The sequence below is a fragment of the Scomber scombrus genome, chromosome 10 (assembly GCF_963691925.1).
Source record: "Scomber scombrus chromosome 10, fScoSco1.1, whole genome shotgun sequence".
Classification (NCBI taxonomy): Eukaryota; Metazoa; Chordata; class Actinopteri; order Scombriformes; family Scombridae; genus Scomber; species Scomber scombrus.
This window is the reverse complement of record NC_084979.1, coordinates 19,383,917-19,403,327: the sequence shown is the minus strand read 5'-3', so window position 1 is coordinate 19,403,327 and position 19,411 is coordinate 19,383,917. Positions and strand designations below refer to the sequence as shown.

Sequence of the window (19,411 nt, the reverse complement as noted above, 5' to 3'; positions counted from 1 at the left end):
TCACTCTTCTCTGATCAACAAGCCCACTCTTGGTTTTCACTCAAAGATGCGAATATTAACTTTTTTGTTCTTTTTGCTTTGTTGACAGTAGACAGCGGGCATAGTCCTTCCGAGCATACGATATTTCATGAAGTTTGTTATTTATTCAGAGGGCAAGGCTCATCTCCAGTGTCAGCTTTTGCTTTTCCTCGCTGCTTGTCCAATCTGCCTCAATCCGGTTTGGACCAAGAATCAACACCATGGTTACAATATATATACCAGCTTGTGTTTAAACTGTGTTTTGTTCACCATAATTACACACGAGGAGAAGGGAGGAAGAAACACAGAGACAAAAGGAGAAAGGGAGGGAAGGGAAGGGCATAGAGAACCTAAAGGATAATACCAGTAAATCTAACATTTGTGACAATCATCTCCTGCAAAATGATTGTGGCTGGTGTAGCATTAAGATACCAGAGCTCGCTATTTTTAAAGGGATCCATTTACTGCCTTTCCACAGACTTGGAAATTGCCCAATATAAATAGTCTATCATTATAAACATGATGCTTGATTTGTCTTCATCAAAAAATCTTTTTTTTTCTTGACTTTGCACAGGTGTCTTTATATCAACTTATAATTGTATGCTCTGCTTGTTGTCATTCATGCGGCACCTACAGGAAGACACTGAAGTACATGAAGCAATCTCTTTAAACTGATTTGACTGTCACATCCAGGTCTTTTTATTTGTGATCTTATTCTGGGTTTACAGTGGCCACTTTATCTTAGATTTTACATTTCATATTTTTTATATTTGTGTTTTATAAAAGTAAACATAATACGGTCTGTTAGCATACAGTATGGCACACATTGTACAGTTACAGAAATGTAAACAAAATGTAAGTATTTGTAAATGGACTCCTACAAAGTGATAACAATATTTTCTTTTTAAAGTTTTCAGATTAAGACAGAGAAAAAAAGAGGAGGTGAAAATGGAAAGTGTAAAAGTATCTCTCACCCCCTCCCATATTATTTTAAGGGGACCAGGGAGTGCTTTACATTTTTATAGGCATGCTGAGCTGCTGTTTCTGTCTTGTTTCACTTCAACTCTTCTTAATGGGGAGGGCTCATGTCAGCTCCTTTACATTTGGCCAGATTTACTAGAGAATGTAGATGCACCAAAGGGCACTTTTGAGATGCCAAGTACATGCATGTCTGCATGTCTTGTACTTGTTAATGAAGTGTATTGGTATGTTGGCAGGGCACACAAATAGCAGCAGCAACCAGCCAAATGGTGGTGAAATATGCAAGTGGCTGGTAGATTTGCTTCACTCTCTAGGCAAAAAAACAATGGTGATCTATTGAGTGGCTGGTAAAATTTGAACATTCATGAGTCATTAGGCTGGTGGACAAAAAAGGGAATTTTGCACCCTGCATTTCTGAAGCTGGTTCTGTTACAAGCCTCTGTAGCCTCACTAGTTAACCCAGTCTTTAGACCTGTCTAACTACTGTAGCTGACCTAATCAGCTACTCTCTGGCTTCTTATATAAAAATGATATCAACTTAAGACTTGCTCAAAGATTAAGGTAATTAGTTAGGTTACTACATTATCAGGCATTGTATTGCAAAACGTACAGACTCTCATGCTACAAACCTTGCCAATGTGTGCCATTAAAAGAAAGGTTCACAATTGGACTGCCTCAAAACAAATATTTGGCGCCCATATCAACAATGAAACACGTTTGGCTTGCATTAATTGTGCCTCTTGTTCATACTTTAGAAGAGTCCTTCATAATGCACTCACAGTATAAGTGACAGGTGACAAAATCCATAGTCCCTGTTTTGAGCACAAATATATTTAAATATTCATCTGAAACTTAAATGAGGCTTCAGAGGGTATCCCCATTCAGGTTAGCAGAGGGATAACAGGAAGTTTGCTGGATTCTGTCAGCTGACAGAAGTCTCATGGTGTGCATTCAAACAGCCAGAGTGGGAATGTCCTGCCTAACTGAATTTAAAAGTCTGTTTACTGTGACTTACAGAGAGATTAATCTGGCCATGATAGACCTAATCAGCATTGTGTGAACTAGTTTGCCAAGGGCTTGAATGTAATGGGCGTTCATTCATATGTAAAAGTTCTGCACTGCAGGTTTAGATATATTTTTTCATGGAAAGAGGGATGGATCGTGTCACTTACATTGAAAGTGCATTATGAAGGGATTTCGTAATGGCCAGTTTGAACAGGGGGAATGATTACAGCAAGAACAACGTGTCTAATTATTGTTTTAGGACAGACTTGGAAATTTGTAAACCTGTCTTTTTAATAAACACATTGTTTTTTGTATTTCTACAAAATTCCTAAGTCAGCACTGTAAGCTTTTGCAATAGTCTGTAAACTGAATCTGTGTGTTTGTGTGTGTGTTTGGTTAAGTGTGTCTATGTGTCTGAGAGTGAAGAGTCTTGGCTGAAGAGAGGCCTGACTGTTTGACAGAAAAACACTTCAGTCACACAAGGCATGACTTTCCCCGGGCCAGAGCTGCTTGCTGTGTCTGGCAAGCTCTCCCATCTGTCTGTCTGTCTGTCTGTCTGTCTGTGTAGGAGAGGATGGCAGCTGAAAGAGTCTGCCCCAGTCTGACCATTGCCTGAGTTTGGCCTTGTTTGAAAATGCATGACTCTCACAGGGGGACCGATCAGTCGCATCCAACTAGCAGTCACTCTCTTCCCATTTTGTGAAACACAGCCTTCAATTTTTGCAAGTTTTGTCACAAAAGAAAAGAAGTAAAAACTAGCAGTTGGGTGCAGATTCAAGCTTTAATATCTTCTCAGATGTCTTGTGGAGCAGCAGCTCTTTATCTCTCACCAGCTGTCTATATGACGACGCTCAGTTTTATCATCATCATCTCTCCAGTGTTTCTATGATGTGCTCTTATTGCCTTCATTCATCTTATTAACTACCCCATTGCTGGCATTGCAGGGTGATTTAGGAGCCATTTTCCTTTCTTTTATTCCCTATAGTATCATAGCTTCTTCCTGCAGGATGTTAAAAGAGAGGTGTATGGCTTTTGTAGTCACAGGGTTGTTTTTTTTCTTTTTATGGCACATTAGTCATTACAGTCTGACGGGGGGCAGTAAGGGTCCAAAGATGGAGTGATGTATTCAGGCTTTTCAGTCATTTAAGTGTGGGGGTCAAATCATGACATTAAAAGCTCACTCACCACCACCACCAAAATGAATAGAGCTCACTATCACCATCTATTAAATTGATTGACAGGTTTTTAAAAACACAGATACTACACAGCAACTACATGTAAGTTAGAAATATCTAGTCATGTTGTAAATGCTCAGTTTATCATTGTAGTACAACAAGTCTATGCTGTTCGTTTACACTCACTTGAGAACAGTTTGAGTGTGCTGTTTTATTTATTTATTTATTTTTAGAATACATATCTTCAACAAACTTCTTTTAATTAGATGTTCATAATCAGTCTGATGAAATGCTTGAAGTGCCTGGATATAAACTACGGGTTATAAATCAGACTTAAATTAGAGATGTTGTGGGAACACGATAAGTGCGTCAGACCTTTGAGACACCAGGGTGCCAGACACAGATCAGATTTTGTTCATAGCATAGCATCAGATATTGAAGATGAAGTAATAGTGCAAGTTAAAAAATCTGGCTGTGCTAGTACCCTTTTTATGTAATTAATATTCGGTTTGGAGGGAGAGTCAGATAAAATTGGCATGCAAGCTCTGACGGTTTGAAAGGTCCACCACAGCTTTGTGCTTTTGTTCGGGTGTTTTACTTTAAATGTTTTCATCACTATTTATTTCTGCACAGTTTACAACAGTTTTATCTATCTTTTTCTACCTCTCTCTCTTTTTCTCTGTCTCCCTTTCACACACTTGCTGATTTACAAAAGACCATAAGTACCAGCAACACTGTTTATTTGTGGGTGTGTTTACTTTTGGCACTGCATGTTTGGATGGGAGGAGTCTGAAAGAATTCAGCTCATCCACATGTCTCATCACACTCCCTCCAAAGTCTGCAGCCATTTTTCCTCTTAACTGCTCTTTTTCCCCCTCTTGCACTGGAGCTCCATCTCCCTCGTTTCAAGAAAAAAGATACTGATCAGTTTATGATCAGTTTATTTTACTGGCTGGAGTCTTTGTCTGTCTCATGCTGCCCTGCAGATATTTGGCTTCATGGGAGCAAGTAGAGCAGAGTGGCTTTGGAACAGTGTTGGTTTGCTTTTGCAAAACACAGGAAACCAAGCAAAGGCCTGCTTCGGCTTGTGATGGCAGAAGAGCAAATCTCGAGAGCAGGCGAGAGAGGGAGTGGGAAGTGAAGAATGAGGAACAAAATAGGAGTATGAGTGTTGTAGAAAGAGAACTGACCGCTCTGTTCGGTGCTCTCCGCCATTTTAACCTTTGTTCTAAGTTTCAAGATGAAGAGACATTTTTCAATTTCTCCACTTTGATTCCTATTTTGTGTTATTTCTGAGTTTTATATCCATGTTTGTGTTGCGACATTATCCCGTAACTTCTCCTCCTCTTTCTTGTTTAATTCAGAGGGAAACGGGCTTAGTTGATGACATGCAGAATGAACTTTGCAGGCTCGATTTGATCTGGTTTCCCTTAACAGTCGCATAACAAACAGGCAGCTCAATTGTTCGTAGAAGAAGATGACGTGTCTCTGTGATTCGGTAGAAGCAAAACCTCAGTCTATCCCAAAGTGGTTTGGATTATTTAGATATGTGAAAATATGATTTGAATGGATGTCAGACAGGGTTTTTCAGGCAGAATATAAAAATAAAAAAAACTACCTGGCTGACTTTTCTGGCATGCTACATCAACTCATGAATGGATGAATAGTTTTATTTCCATGTCTGGCCATTTACATGAACCATCCTTTATGGAATTATTCAGACACGTTAACTAACAACAAACCAAACATTCTGGCATGTTAACCCGCCATCATCTGACAGCACAGTACATAAATATTATCCAAACATAAACAATGCTTCAGGAGAAGTCTCACAATGGAAAAACAACAACTATACAACACCCACCCCCCATTCATTAATGCCAAACACTGTATACTTGATCCAGCTCATAAACCAACAGTCTGTAATCCATACAGAATTAAGAGAATTAAGTTAATTTTGCTCTCCACTTCATTCAGCTCACAATATTCACAAATTATTTTATCTTCAGTTACACCTCTGTATCTTTCAGTGTCAGTATGTAGTGGTAATATATACCACATCTGAACTGTGCAGAGAGCTCTGACTTCATGCTTTACATAAATATAAAGGTAATGTCGATCTTGGTCCTCTCTCTCAGGCTGTTCTTTTTGTATCTCGCTACTGTGGCCTTTCATACAGTTTTTGTCTCGTGGTTCCCTCAATCATTTCCCAACTATGTTTCGTTCTAGATCCATCTTTCCAGATTCTCTGATCTTGTGAGCCGACCACTTCCCACGATGAAGTATTCTTTCCCAGTTGGGATTATTCTTAGCAGTGTTTTATAGTTCAGCTCGATTAGCTGTCAGTGTGAGATTTGGCTGAGTGTACATATACTTTTCAATAGCAAGAGTGGTCCTTCAGCTTTTGCTTTGGCAAAGAATACCAATTTTTCCCCTCTGTGGATGCACGCTCCACCTTCACCAGTCCTGCTTGGCCTGCTTTAACATGTGCTGCATCAACAATTTGGGTCTCATTACCTTGGCCTTCCATGAACAGCTGCTTAATCATAGTAAGAATATTTTCCCCATCTTCTGTTGGCAATACAGCCACAATTATAGATACATCAGTTTCAATTCTTAATTTGGGCCTTGCAGCTGCACCTTCTGAACTTGAATTGATCTTCTTCTCCAATTACTCAAAGCCCATGCCTCAAATGAAAGGTTGAAGGGCCCATCTTGTTTGACTCTCTTGGTAGAAAAGGGAAATAAAACTAAGGCAACTTCTCAGGAGATACTTCCCTGCATTCCCCTGGCAACAACATTGTTATTGAAGGGGACTGACAGAAGTTGTGAGGGAAGTTGCTATAGCTACAAGTTAATCTTCTTGTATAGCCTGAAGTGACAGTGGGGTAATAAAGTAAGATTCGGGTAGATGTTAGCCAGTTCGCCTGCAGGCATGAGGATTTGAGGTGTCATGTAGAAGTGTATTAGTAAACTATGCAGTAAATGTGGTTACCACGCAGTGAATTCTCTATACATTACTTATTAGGATTTTTTGTAACATCTTGTCATTTTTTAACTGTTTTAAGTGTGCAAAAAATATAATTTTTAGGATTTAATGTTTTAAAGTAGGGAATAAAAAGTAGGCAGGGTGAAGTCAGGCATAAGTTAACAGATATAACTTATCAAATACTTGTTGGAGGGTTTTGTGAGGGGTAAATGAAACGACTGTGTGGGACACTGCAAATGTAATTATCAGCAATATCGCCATGTTTAGCTTTTTCCACAAGATGTGGCCACGGTATGTAATCCAGTTTGTGCGTCATAAATCTACTCTGTCATCAGCCAGTTGATTGCATATGCTGTGTCAACATTCCCCCACAGGAACGGGTGTTACAAGCGCACCTCTGATTGTGACATGGGATGTTTGCTGTAAAAGTGAAATATACTCATGTATATGATCCTGTCTGCGTAGCTTATCACGGACAGCGCAGACGTGGGGAGTCAGACACCACAGAGGGAATCATGCCTTTTGCTCTGTGTCTATCCTCTTATTATTTTGCCTGAACAAAGCTGTCCGTTGTTTGTGTTTGGCCCTAAGGCTACAGATTGCATTCGAGGATCAAGAGAGAGAAAGAGAGGGCTTTTTGTCCAGGGACTGAATAGCCATTACACTCACGGTCCACATTAAAGAGACATGGCTCCTGCCTACAACAGCCTCTCCCTCTCCAGGGGGTTCAGAGCCTGGGGACTTGCGTAAGGGGCAACATGTGTAAAGATGAAGTAAGTTAGTAATACAGTAATGGATGAATTACAAAGGTGTGCACACAGGCACAACTCAATATCGATACATATATATTCATTCAGTATTTTAATAATTGCTGTTCTGTACGTGGAAAAAAATAGTAAGAGGGAGAAATGAGGGCAGAGACAGGGCATCACAGCTGAAACATGAGGGCACAGGCCTGTCAGGTCAGGGGATAGACTGTGGTACTGCCAATCATGACATCTGCCTGCAGAGCAAGCAAGAAAGTGAGAGAGAGAGAGAGAGACAGGGAGGGATGGAGGACATTATGTAATACAGTCAGGGTTTTCTCTACCATTATAAGGCTTAGGCGCAGCGCCCAAGTGTTTTTTCACAGAGCCTAAGCCGAATGAATAGAAAAAACTATACTGAGAGTTCTCTACTGCGTTTTACTGTCATTTATGGTCACGACAGCTTCACTGTACTGTCATCTGCTCTTTGTGTTTGACCAAGGGAGGGGGTTTAGCATGATCACAGCACACTGGTTGAGTTAATATGTTAAATTCTTGTAATCGTAGCGACTGGCTTAGATGGCAGCCCCGCTCCCAAATCAGCCCCTCCTCTCTCTACCTGCAGCAGTGAATCACACCAGCAGCAGTGGGAGGAGAACAGAAGACAGCAGGAATGACTGAGACTGACTTATATATGTGTTCCTCATTCTTTCTAAACTTCACTCAGTATTTTGATGTTTGACATTTTTAGATTTCTTTCCGGTGAGCTGTTATTGTGTTGTTTTTATATAGTGACTTTGCTGTTGTAAACATTACAGTGGCTGCAGTACAATGTCGTATTTAGAATTTTAATCTATTTTGATACTGGGCTGAATTAAATTTTTTAAATGATAATGAATCCTTTGGTAATAAAAATGCACTGACAAGAGTAGACTACTATTTATAAAGAATCGGACTGATAAGAGTATTTTAACAACACTGGTCCCTACAGTCCCTAACCCTAACCCCCCAGTGCAACCACAGACTCTAAGGCCCCCAGAAACAACAGTAACGAGGCATGATGAGGAGTCATTGAGAGCAGTGGGTGTGTTATTAATAGTGAGTATGGATGGAGCAGACAATCATCAACACCAGCCTGGTCAGCTTCAGCTGTCACTGCATTACCTCATAATACAGGATTTACCAGTTAGACTACATCATACTTTTCACTGCACTGCACTGTGTATAAGTCACTTTTTCAAAAAGCCCTAATCTTCATCTTTATCTATGATTTCTCATGCTTTTGGATAACACACACTGAGTCATCCACATAAACAGTGCAAAGTCAAAATTCCCCTCACAGCCAGTCAGGATCCTTTGAGCCTTAAACTGTGTGAAAGGCAGAAGGAAGGAGAGATTCATATGAACATGTGACAGAAAAAATGTATGGTTAACAGTGGTTTTGTGGTTTCCGTCTCTTTCTCTGTCAGCCTCCCTCACACTCTCCCCCTGAGTGTGCGATGAGCGATGTGAGCATATGTTTTTAGAGATGAATTAATCAAAAGCTTTGCCTAAGGAAAAAGTCTATCTCATGACTGGAAACACCTATTTTGGGTGTGCATATCTCTGCCGCTCGCTGTGTGTATTTGCATTTGTTTGAGTTCAGCAGAGATAAAAAGAGAAACAGACGGAGAGGGGGAAAAAGCAACATGAAAACACAGTTGGTCAGCGTGTATCCTATCAAGATTCAAACACAGCGGTGTTTGAAAATCGATGTTGTTAACATGTGTTTGTGTGACAGTGCTTTTCGACTCCTTAACTGCCAAGGTCACGCCGCAGTCTCCATGCCAGTCTGAGACACACACATCTGCTTTGGATATGAAGAAGCCGACACAAACACCTGAGCATACAGTACACACACACAGACGCACAAATACACCCTGATTGCTGTTTTGGGGATCATGTTGGTCACATGATCTCATTGGATGGATAAGTGCTATTTAAAGTGACCTCCACCGGGGCTGAGATATGGGAGATCATTGTTGGCAGTGTGTAACCCCAGTGAAAACTAGACCCACCATACTGAACTCTACACAGACATGAATCATACTGATACAAAATGTATAAGCATCGTTGGTAACCACCTTACAACAATAAGCTCTACTGATATTGCCCAGTCCTCTCCAATCTATCTTCCTCTTTTCTCTTTAGTTTCTCAAACTGGCTTCTTTTTTTCTAGGTAAACAAGACAGCCCTCTAGTGTGTTGTCCAGGGCTTAAAGTGATAATCCACCTAAAATCTGTCTTTTGAGAATGAAACAATCACCCCCTGTAGCTACAGACTTGGAAGGCAATGTTGGTACTTTGTTTCTTTACAGAAAGGAAAGAGTTTTGTGTGAGGGGGGGGGGGGGGGGTGTTCTGGTACACTGAGTCTCGGCTTTCCCAAACAGGTGGCATATATACACATGCAGCAAAAGGGAGTGATTACATTAGGTTAGGAATTCGAAATAAGAAGTTCAGTACATCAGTAATAAACATGTCAGGTTTTTTGACGTGTGGCCAATTTGTTGTGTTTCAGAGTTGTTAAGAATTTGGTTGACCTGGATTTGAAGTGGGTTAATATTGAGTGCAATGTGTGCTATAAACCAGGCAAATCCTAGAGATTTCTACTGGGCTAGTAACAGGAGCAGAGGTGTCGTGTTAAATATAGAGTCCCTCGTCTCCCCAACAACAGCAGACAGACCACTATAGTACAGGAAGGGGGGGGTGATGATGGTGTGGGGTGCCAAACAGAAACTCGACAGCATCATATCACCATTTGCAGTATCAAAGTCCAAGTTCCTCTCGGGAGATCATGTGGAAATCTACTGTGTTGGATCTTTTTTTGTTTTTTTCCCAAGTGTATTCAAATAATAGATAGTTAATTTAGAAAATGATCCCACAAAAAAATACTCAGAACCTGGATTCACTGTAACTTACAGTTGTTACTGTTACTTGATGAAAGGATTGTGAAATGGGAATCACTGCTTATTTGCTCACACAATACACACATACACACTTGTATGGATACATGCTACTTCCCTCTTTTTCCACACTCTAAGTTTGTTGTTGCTACTTGTGTCTTGGCTTGGAAGCCGTAGGCTCTCTATCTCCCTCTCTCCTCTCCCTGTATGTGCCTGGGCCTGGTTTGTTGACTTAAGCTGGCCTATGTGTTGTGCCGCTGCCAGAGGGGAGGGCTCTTGGCCCAGTCAAGGCCAATACAAGTTGAGGGAGGAAGGAAGGTAAGAGGGTGTGTTTTTTTTTCTGTGTGTGTATGTGTGTAATGCGTGTGTATGTGTGTGTGTGGGGTGGGGTGGGTTGGAGGTTGGAAGGGGTTGGAGAGGGGAAGCGAATGAGTGTATGATTTTGTTTGTGCATGTACTAAAGTGCGCCAAATGCTCCAACCAGAGGCATTCACAAATGCATGTACTGCACACAGAAAGACACACACACACTGGTACAGTAAATAGGGTGAAGACTTTTCCATTGATGCGTAGTAGCTATCTCATAAAAAGCATATTTGTCAGTGACAGGGCTCATGAATTTGACAGCTCAGAGTATGAATAGTGTCACTACACTACATTAAATATCTCAGTTACCACACAGAGTGTGTATGTGCATACACATGTTAACTTGCACAGGTGGGGGAGGACTTTTATATTTATTGTGTCATCATCAGATTTACTGCATGCCATAAATATACCATGGTTTAACTGAAAGGATCTTATAAACATCCAGATTTGGATAGTCAAAAACCAGAAACCCCAAAACACCAATACTCCTAAACACTTACACATGCACGCACACGCACACATACATATACATGTTCATATATATATATATATATATATACATGTGTAAATATATGCGTGTGAGACACACACACACACACACACACACACACACACACACACACACACACACACACACACAAGACTTTGTTGACAACAATCTTTGCTCTTCAATTGCCTCTTTCTGGGCGCTAAATAAAGACCCAGTTTAACTTGCTCCAAAATAAAGCTCCCTCGCCTCTCATAAGAATATGCAGACAGATATACTGTTGCGTTAGTGCAGTCACTCTTTAGCCTGGCCTTGACTCCCTCCCTCCCATGTTTAATGGCTCCATAGTTATTTCACAGACAGACTAGAAGTGGTGGAGAGAGAGAACCAGACAGCATCATTTAACGTACCTGCAGGCACTGATGTGATCATTAGCAGTGATCAGGAATGGCGGAGCAGTTATTGATGCCAGCTAGTTTTATGATGGCAGGATGTGGCAGCCATCTGCTTCTAACTTGGTGTAAACATTGATATCAAAGTTGGTCTGATAACAGCAGGTTAGCTTCACCACTGTCAGCATGAGTAAGTAAATCTGAGGAAAGGCGTAAAAAAAGTTAATTTTATTTGTACAGCGCAATATCACAAATTTGCCTCAGGGGGGTTATTACAGTCTGTAGAGCAATACAACATCCTGTGTACTTAGTATTCAAATAAGGAAAAAACCCTTTAATGGGGGAAAAAAATGAAAGAGCAATGAAGAGCAACAGAGGATGGATCCCTGCCAGGACAGACAGATGTGCAATAGATGTGTACATAATAGAACACATACAGCAATGAACAGGGTAACAAAATTATAATGTATTAATGATATACAGAACCAGTCAAAAGTTTGGACACACTATTCCATTCACATGAAAGAGAAAGTGTATCCAAACTTTTGACTGGTACTGTATATATAAAGAATGTGATGAAGAGAAGGCCAAGCAGTTTCCAGGTAGGGTTATTTATTGCTTAACACATGCATACACAGACACACACAGACACACACATGCAAACACTCGCACCAGATGTAATGAAACTGCAGAGGAGTATCAGAGTTCTGCTGGGAAGCAGAGGAAGGGAAAAAGCTCAATGTCAGGAAAACAGGGTTTGGTGGGGGGTATTAATGGGTCCTGGTGTGTGTCAGTATCTCTGTGTGTGTGTGTGTGTGTGTGTGTGTGTGTGTGTGTGTGTGTGTGTGTGTGTGTGTGTGTGTGTGTGTGTGTGTGTGTGTGTGTGTGTGTGTGTGTGTGTGTGTGTGTGTGTGTGTGTGAGAGAGAGAGGGGGATATCAATGTTTGACTAAGCCCTGGTATCAAATAATGGTTGCTTTCCTGTGTGTGCGTGTGCGCGCGCGTGTGTGTTTTCTAATCTGTCTCACTGACACACACATATTCCACAAAAACAGACATGCATGACTGTCAGTGGTTTGTTATTAGTGTACCACTTTTCCACACCATAGGCAGACCAAATGAGACTTTACCAGCGCTCCGTTTTCCCATCCATGTTTTGGAGGCTTGAAAGCACCATTTGTTTAACTCCAGCGTCAAGCTGACAACACGTTGTCCACGTTGGCAACAAAATGAGAAAAACAGGACAGAAATGTTATTAAGAAAGAGGCAGAGGCACATAAATCAAAAGCGTGTCCCTGGCTGGCCCTCTTTAGCGCTGAAAACAAGGCTAATGACTGAAACAGGACACGGCTAATCTTGTTATCTCTTTATCTCTCATTCAGACTGTGTGTGTATGTGTGTGTGTGTGTGTATTTATTCATGTGTGGTGAGTGTTGTGTACATGTCTGTTATCCGCCTCTCCTCTGGGTATGTCTTCTGTTTTAGCTGTGGTTTGGATATTATTCCTTGCATACTGCGATTACTGGCACTTTATAATTATACCCAACTGTTTTGCCAACTGCCCGCATTGTGCTACAGATCAGAGATCACCCACACACACATTTAAGCCATGTTTTGAGACATTAAAAAGTAAAACTATATTATTTTTAAATGAACGCAGCTTTGTACAATCAGACAATCTCTGAGAGATTCCTTCATATCTGGTGCATTCCTCTTTGATCTGTTTGCTCCCCATCCAACACATTCTCATCAGCGTGGGAGCCGAACCACTTTCTGAACTTTTTCTGTGTCCATGAAATGTTTTAGAGACTAGTCACTTCTAACAGTGTGTGCGCAGGTACACGTACGCCTGCTGATTTACAGTGTACTTCTGTATGTGTTTGTGGACTCCAGAGTGAAGTTTTTGCGCGTGTGTTTGTGTGTGTGTGTGTGTGTGTCTGAGACTCAGAGTGGATCTCTGCCAGGGTTTAGGGCTTGGCTGAGAGAATGCCTCAAACCAGTTTACTCTGGTTGTGTAGTGGAGAAGTCTGGGGGCGGGACAAGGACCTCTTAAAGCTGCAGACCATGTGTATCTTTGCCTCTGCATCTTTGTGTGTGTGTGTGTGTGTGTGTGTGTGTGTGTGTGTGTGTGTGTGTGTGTGTGTGTGTGTGTGTGTGTGTGTGTGTGTGTGTGTGTGTGTGTGTGTGTGTGTGTGTGTGTGTGTGTGTGTGTGTGTGTTAGTGGATCTGTGTTAGTGTGTCTGTTCATATGTTTACATTTTACAGGATTTAAATGTTGCATACATACATACAGTGTATGGTAGATACATATTCACTTCATTTTATTCGCTTTGACAGCTCGCTTTTTTCGGGATTTAACATGAGAAATGTATGATTTAAATCAGTTTGTGTGTGCGCGAGTGCACAAGTGTGTGGGTGAGTTCTTGGCCCTGCCTTAAATAATTTTCCTCGCATTTTGCTTTCAAAGATGGCAAGAACAGAGGTGCAGAGTGCAACATAGATTGAGAGAATAAGTTTTGCAGAAGTCTGCACTTCAGTGCAGGGTGACACAAATTACTGTTGTGCTCAGTCACATTTTTATTAGATTGCCGGATGCCAAAGCACACTCTATGGGCTCACTGTGCATGTGTGCATACTTTTGAGTCTGCACGAAGTGTGTGTACGCTGCCAGTTCAAGTGGGCAGTATAAATAAGGTTAAAGCTGACGGTGGACTGCTCAGCATGGGCTGTACTGAGCAGGAAGAGGGGAACAAGCATCTCTCTCCTTCTAGAAGTGGTGGTTGCACAAGCAGTGCAGAAACACCACAAAACCTTTTCACTCTCGTTGCTTTCCATCACACATGCACGTAACTCAAACACACACAAACAATGAGTTACCCAAGATGTGCTGTTCATGTACTTTCGGATCCTGCTGTGCTCTGGCTATTTCTTTTGTTGATTTTGCTCGCTAAATCATCCAAATTTCATATACCATCTCTGCTGATATTTTTGGGGGGTGGCAGAGATTTGTAGTTTTCTCTAGTGACGAGGCCAGGTTTTTTCTTCTTGAATAATTAATCTCATATACAGTCAAAACGAAAAACTAGTTTACAGAGTGAGGTTGAAGTTTGATTCATTCAAACTTCCTCTAGGTTCCAGATGAATGGCAGACAAGACCACCTGTGATAATCTACACTTGACCTTTTCCTATGCGCTCAATCCATATTTTTGTGTTTTGCAGGAAGCCCTCAGGTCATGCTGATAAGGAGGTGATGGCTGCCACCGTCCTAACCTCACTGTCCACATCCCCTTTGGTGCTCTACCCTTCCTCTGCACCCACAGGTAACACCACTGTCTCAATGTATTCATCTTTGCACACACTGAACCTGCAGCTGAAGCTACTCCATCAAATACTGACTCATTCGCTTTATTACACAGATCGAGGTCACTCACTTTAAATCATGCTGACTTCACTCATTCTCAGTCGGGTAAAGCAGGAAGAAAAATGTATCATGCATCTCTTGATGTTTTCCCAGACTAAGGCCCCAATCAGACAGAGCGCTTTTTGCATGTTGCAAAACAGGAGGCGCATCACAGTGCCTTTTATATTGAAGCCCATTTAACAAAGAGCAGCTTGCTTTATGCTTTATTCATTATTGTTATTGTTGCTAGGCAACCTCCAAATCAACTGTTATTTTGCTGTCAAGTAAATTCACAGATCTGTATGTTTTATATAGTTATTAATCAGGCTAACTAAGGCTAGTAAAGTCATATAGCTCCGGGTATCCAGTAACAGCTGTTGTCTTCACCACCACAGAAGGCCCGCCTCTCAATTCATTTGATTGGACAATGGGGAAAAAAAACACACTTTCAAAAACACACTTTTCCACTCTGAGTTTAAGTTTTTTGAACTTGAGGCATTCACGGCGAGGCGCTCAGCAGTGTAAAAGCAGTGAGCAGAAAGACTCATCATAATGAAAATAATAATTGGTTGCGGCTCTGGTTTTTAATTTCAGTAAATGCTCCATTATATAGCTCATTCCTCAACCCACTCACCTAACGATTAAAACTTGTTTTTGTGATAGTTCTCAATTTCCTCATGTTGTATTTTTTAGAAGTTGAAATAGGACCGGCCATGCTGTCATTCTTTTCTCTTTCATGGGGGGTCACACATGGCTCACACAGAGCCTAAGTAATTTAGCGAAACCGTGCCATAATCCAGATCCATACAATGATTTATGCTACATATTCACAAGCTTATATTTATATAGAAAATAGTTATTGGTTAGTATCAGTTAATCCCCAACATACATAATATTACGCTGGGCTTTATCTGGGGGTTTAGGTTTTGTTTCTTAATATGTTTTGCTACAGTGAAAGTCAGCGGGATTATAGTCTTATAAATTAAGCCTTATTGGATTGATCAAAAGGCCAAAGTGTATAGAAAGGGTTTGTGGGTCGTGACTTAGAGAAATGGTGTAGTACTCTGTCCAGTCAATTTAAGCCATGTTGGGCTTAATGGGCAGACTTCAGCATAGCTAAATGAAAAATGTAAAGGATGGTTCAGTATCTGCTTAATGTAAAATATTAAAGATATTAGAATGTATGCATCAAACAGTCATGGTTTAGAGCTTTTGAATGATTTTACATTTTCATTTCCATTTCAGTGGTAGGACTGGTCAGGATTGTTTATGCTTCATGTAGCCAGTATTGTTTTTACTTCAAGCTTTTCAAAGTAGTGCACAGTTATGTTTACATTTGGCTCCCAATGCTTTAAATATTAAATCATTCAATCTTTCATGCTGCCTTCTCTCAGGTGATAATCTGAAGTTAAACTTGACAGATTTTACACATCAATTCAGTTTACAGGTCTGGGGTAGTAACAAACCTGAATGTCTGACTGAACTATCCATGGCCGAGTTGCATTTTGAGTAATGTAGGTGTCAGGTTTTGACAAGGAAGAAGAAATCATGGAATTAAATAAAAGACTGCTGCATCAATTGTTGATCCTTTTTTTTAAACTGCCATCATGAGTCCAACAATGTTAATGCTTAATCATGGGAGTATTTTTTTAAATGTGTGTATTCTTTAAACTTCAGTTCCAGAGCCAGCCAACAGGGCTTGGAAAGAGGTTCTGTCAGCGAGCTACAGCAGTTCGACCAGCGGCAACTGGAGCTGGGATGCCAGTGACCAATCAGTGCCCTCCACACCGTCCCCACCTCTCTCCAACGATGCCAACAAGAACTTCCTGCTCTCGTCCCAGGGTGATGATGTCAATGAGGATGTAACAGAGAGCTCGCACTTCATGTTTGAGGACCCCATACCCCGTAAACGAAAGGTATGGACGGATGTCAAATGTGATGTTCATGTCCTGCTGCAAGAAGCAGAAGGAGGATGTTCACATCCTATAACTGTATATGTAATTAAGATTTTGTCCACTCCACTTTAAACCTAAACTGACACATAATGCGTAATACTTCAGGGCCACAGCTGTAGAGAAACATCTCTGATGTGCTTTTGTTATTTCTATAAAGTAGTAGCAGGGAAAGACTTGGAAAACCCGTTAGAAGCATTCAGAAAATGTAAGCACCATGCAGTTTAACAGCCTGTGACATACGGCCCATGTGGATAATGGATAATGTTCTCTCTTTCACTTCTCTCCTTATTTTTTGCCATTGAAATAGTCCAGAACATCAAAGTGTTTACTCTGTCAAGAAGCTTTCCATCTCCTTTTCAGCCCTTTTAGCAGTGAGGTGGGGAGGTTTAGTGTGAACGAAGAAGAGGAGGCAGACGGGGGAGGGGTGAACAGCAGGAAGTAAGAAAGGTTCAAGGGATGCATAAAAATGAAGACAGTCAGATGGTGTAGACGAAGAGAGAATTGAAGCTCAAGGTAACAACGGGCAGAAAATGAATCTCAATATTTCCTCTAGCTATACAGTGTCAGGGGAGAGCTCATACACTGTACAATATGTGGGAGTTTGCAATTCTACCTCCCCTAGGGTCGAGCAACAGTGAAGATTATTGAGATGCCGAATATATAAAACCATAAAGACACCAAGGATGATGCTGCCAGACCCATGCCATATCATAGATAAGCAGACAGGAAATGAAATGGGATGACGGGAGGAACACACGAGTTGGGTGGAAGAAGGCATTTATCATGAGCTAACCTGCTGGCTAGCTTTGTGTTGTAATATAGCTGACGCCAACCCCACAGGTCTAAACCTTCTGTGAGCAGCTGCCCCTCGGATTGTTGGCTGTTTGATTTTGTGCAGGCAGTGAGTAAGAGGATTATTAAACATGGCAATCACCAGTCTTACTGTAACAGTGTTAAGATACTAGAAAAGCGCTTAAGGAATTAAGTGATTTTTGATTGTTTATGGGATTTAAGAGTAGCTTTGCTGTGTAAGTTTTATTTTGAGGGTTGTTTTAAACAGCGTGGCAGGAGACGTGCATATAACTAGCACCACTGGAGCAGTTTAAGGGCATGTTGCCGTTAAATAAAATGAAAGGGAGAGACAGTCAATGAGAAATAGTATGGAATATGTAGTGAAGGTGAGAGTTAACATAACCATTTATAAAAACCTGTTCTACTCTCACTTCTCTCGCTCTGTTTTCCTGTGTCTGTCTCTCCTGCCCCCTCTCTCCCTTCTTTTCTTGCCCTTCTTTCTCCAGAGGCTGTTGAAAGGTAATGAGGGTACACACCCACTGTCTTTCATTATCAGTAATGCAGGTCTCTGCCTGCTCTCAGGGCAGTTGCCAGCCCCAAATATGTGAAAAGGAAAATTAATTGAAATAAAAAAAATTTAAAAAAACCCCACTCCATCTATCCATCTCCTCACAGCTTGCTCATGAAACAAGGAAGGTTATTCTGGGTTTTTTGTCAAATTAGATTAGAGAAGGATCAGATATGATAAGCATTTACAAATAAATACCTGTGATGATCAGAGGTTAAGAAGAGGTCATTGTGGTTTTTCACGGGTGTCTATATACGTAGGGAAGTCATTTGTATTTATGTGAGAGGAAGTGAATATTGTGTTAAATAAGGCTGCACCTTAATACCAAACTAATTTTCATAAGGTAGATCTATACATCAGCCTACAGCATTCACAGACAGCAGGAAGAAGTCAAAATGGCATCTATTCTGCTCATCAGACTGCTAGAGAAGGGTACAGTTTCATTGTTCTCTCTCTGTCCCTATCTTTTTATGTCTGTCTCTTTCTCTTTCACTATGTATGTGTCTGAACTTGTCACATATTGGGTTTCTATTTTTATAGGCTTACTGCTCCAATAGCTCTCTAATGAGGTGTAGTGTTTGGCCCCTTGTAGAGTGGCGCTCAATCCCCCACGAAGGCCTTTCTATTGAGGCTGCCACACATCCACACAGAGGAATCTTTACTCCTATGAAGTACTCTGCAACAATCTGTGTTAGAAACCAAAGATAGATGTAATAGCATAAGTGCACGGATGTCAAAAGGGACATCAGTTACATCCTTTACATTTTGTGACACACTTTCTGTGGGACACTATTTCATGTTTATAGTAACACTTACAGGCTTTCTAAAACAGCAGTCTGAAGACTCACAGTGGCTTTGTGGTGAATCTCTCTTTCAGAACTCCATGAAGGTGATGTTCAAGTGCTTGTGGAAGAACTGTGAAAAGGTCCTCAGCACGTCCTCAGGTATCCAGCGACACATCCGCACCGTCCACCTGGGGTGAGTTGCAAGTCAAGTACACAGTGTTCAGTTATTGTGTCCTGAGATTCAGCAGACCCATTTACTGTGAAATATTAGCCACATTCTTCACATCACTTATAGATGTGTAGTAAAATGTAAAAAAACCCAATATTTTATACAATATTTCAGAATATTTTAGGTTCTCGTGCCTTAGTGTTTACTTCATGCATAAAATCTCACTTGCTGCCTATTTGTTTGTATCATGCACTTAGACACAATTTAGATAAACAAACACACACACACACACACACACACACTGTATAATGATCATTATTATTAGTCACATTGATAATCTTCATTAAGACATTGTCATTAGTTTAAAATATGTTTTTATTTGTATTCATAGTCTTTTTTTTTTGACTGATATTGAGAAAACTTTTTATACTTTAATTATGTTTATACTTTTTATTAAGAATAAATTCTGTAATAGTTGACATTGACACTGACGATGTCTTATAGCACTGCAGGCTGAGTTCTTCACTTTAATGAAGACTTACTGCCACTTTAGGAATCCTTTCTCTGCTGTTCTGGGGAAGTAATGTTAAGCTTTGTGATTTAAATAGTGTGATAAGAAAAATGGCACACATCTGACT

At 40.7% G+C, this 19,411-nt stretch overlaps 1 protein-coding gene across 2 annotated transcripts in view; it reads left to right on the top strand.

Moving 5' to 3' along the window:
- The window catches only part of slc2a4rg (SLC2A4 regulator), a 44,580-nt gene that overhangs the window by 12,657 nt on the left and 12,512 nt on the right, over positions 1 to 19,411 (top strand). For both annotated transcript variants that reach the window (XM_062426421.1, XM_062426420.1), the window contains exons 3-5: positions 14,324 to 14,424; positions 16,182 to 16,420; positions 18,697 to 18,797. In XM_062426421.1, the coding sequence (XP_062282405.1) occupies positions 14,324 to 14,424; positions 16,182 to 16,420; positions 18,697 to 18,797 (441 nt within the window). The remainder of the gene's footprint in view (positions 1 to 14,323; positions 14,425 to 16,181; positions 16,421 to 18,696; positions 18,798 to 19,411) is intronic.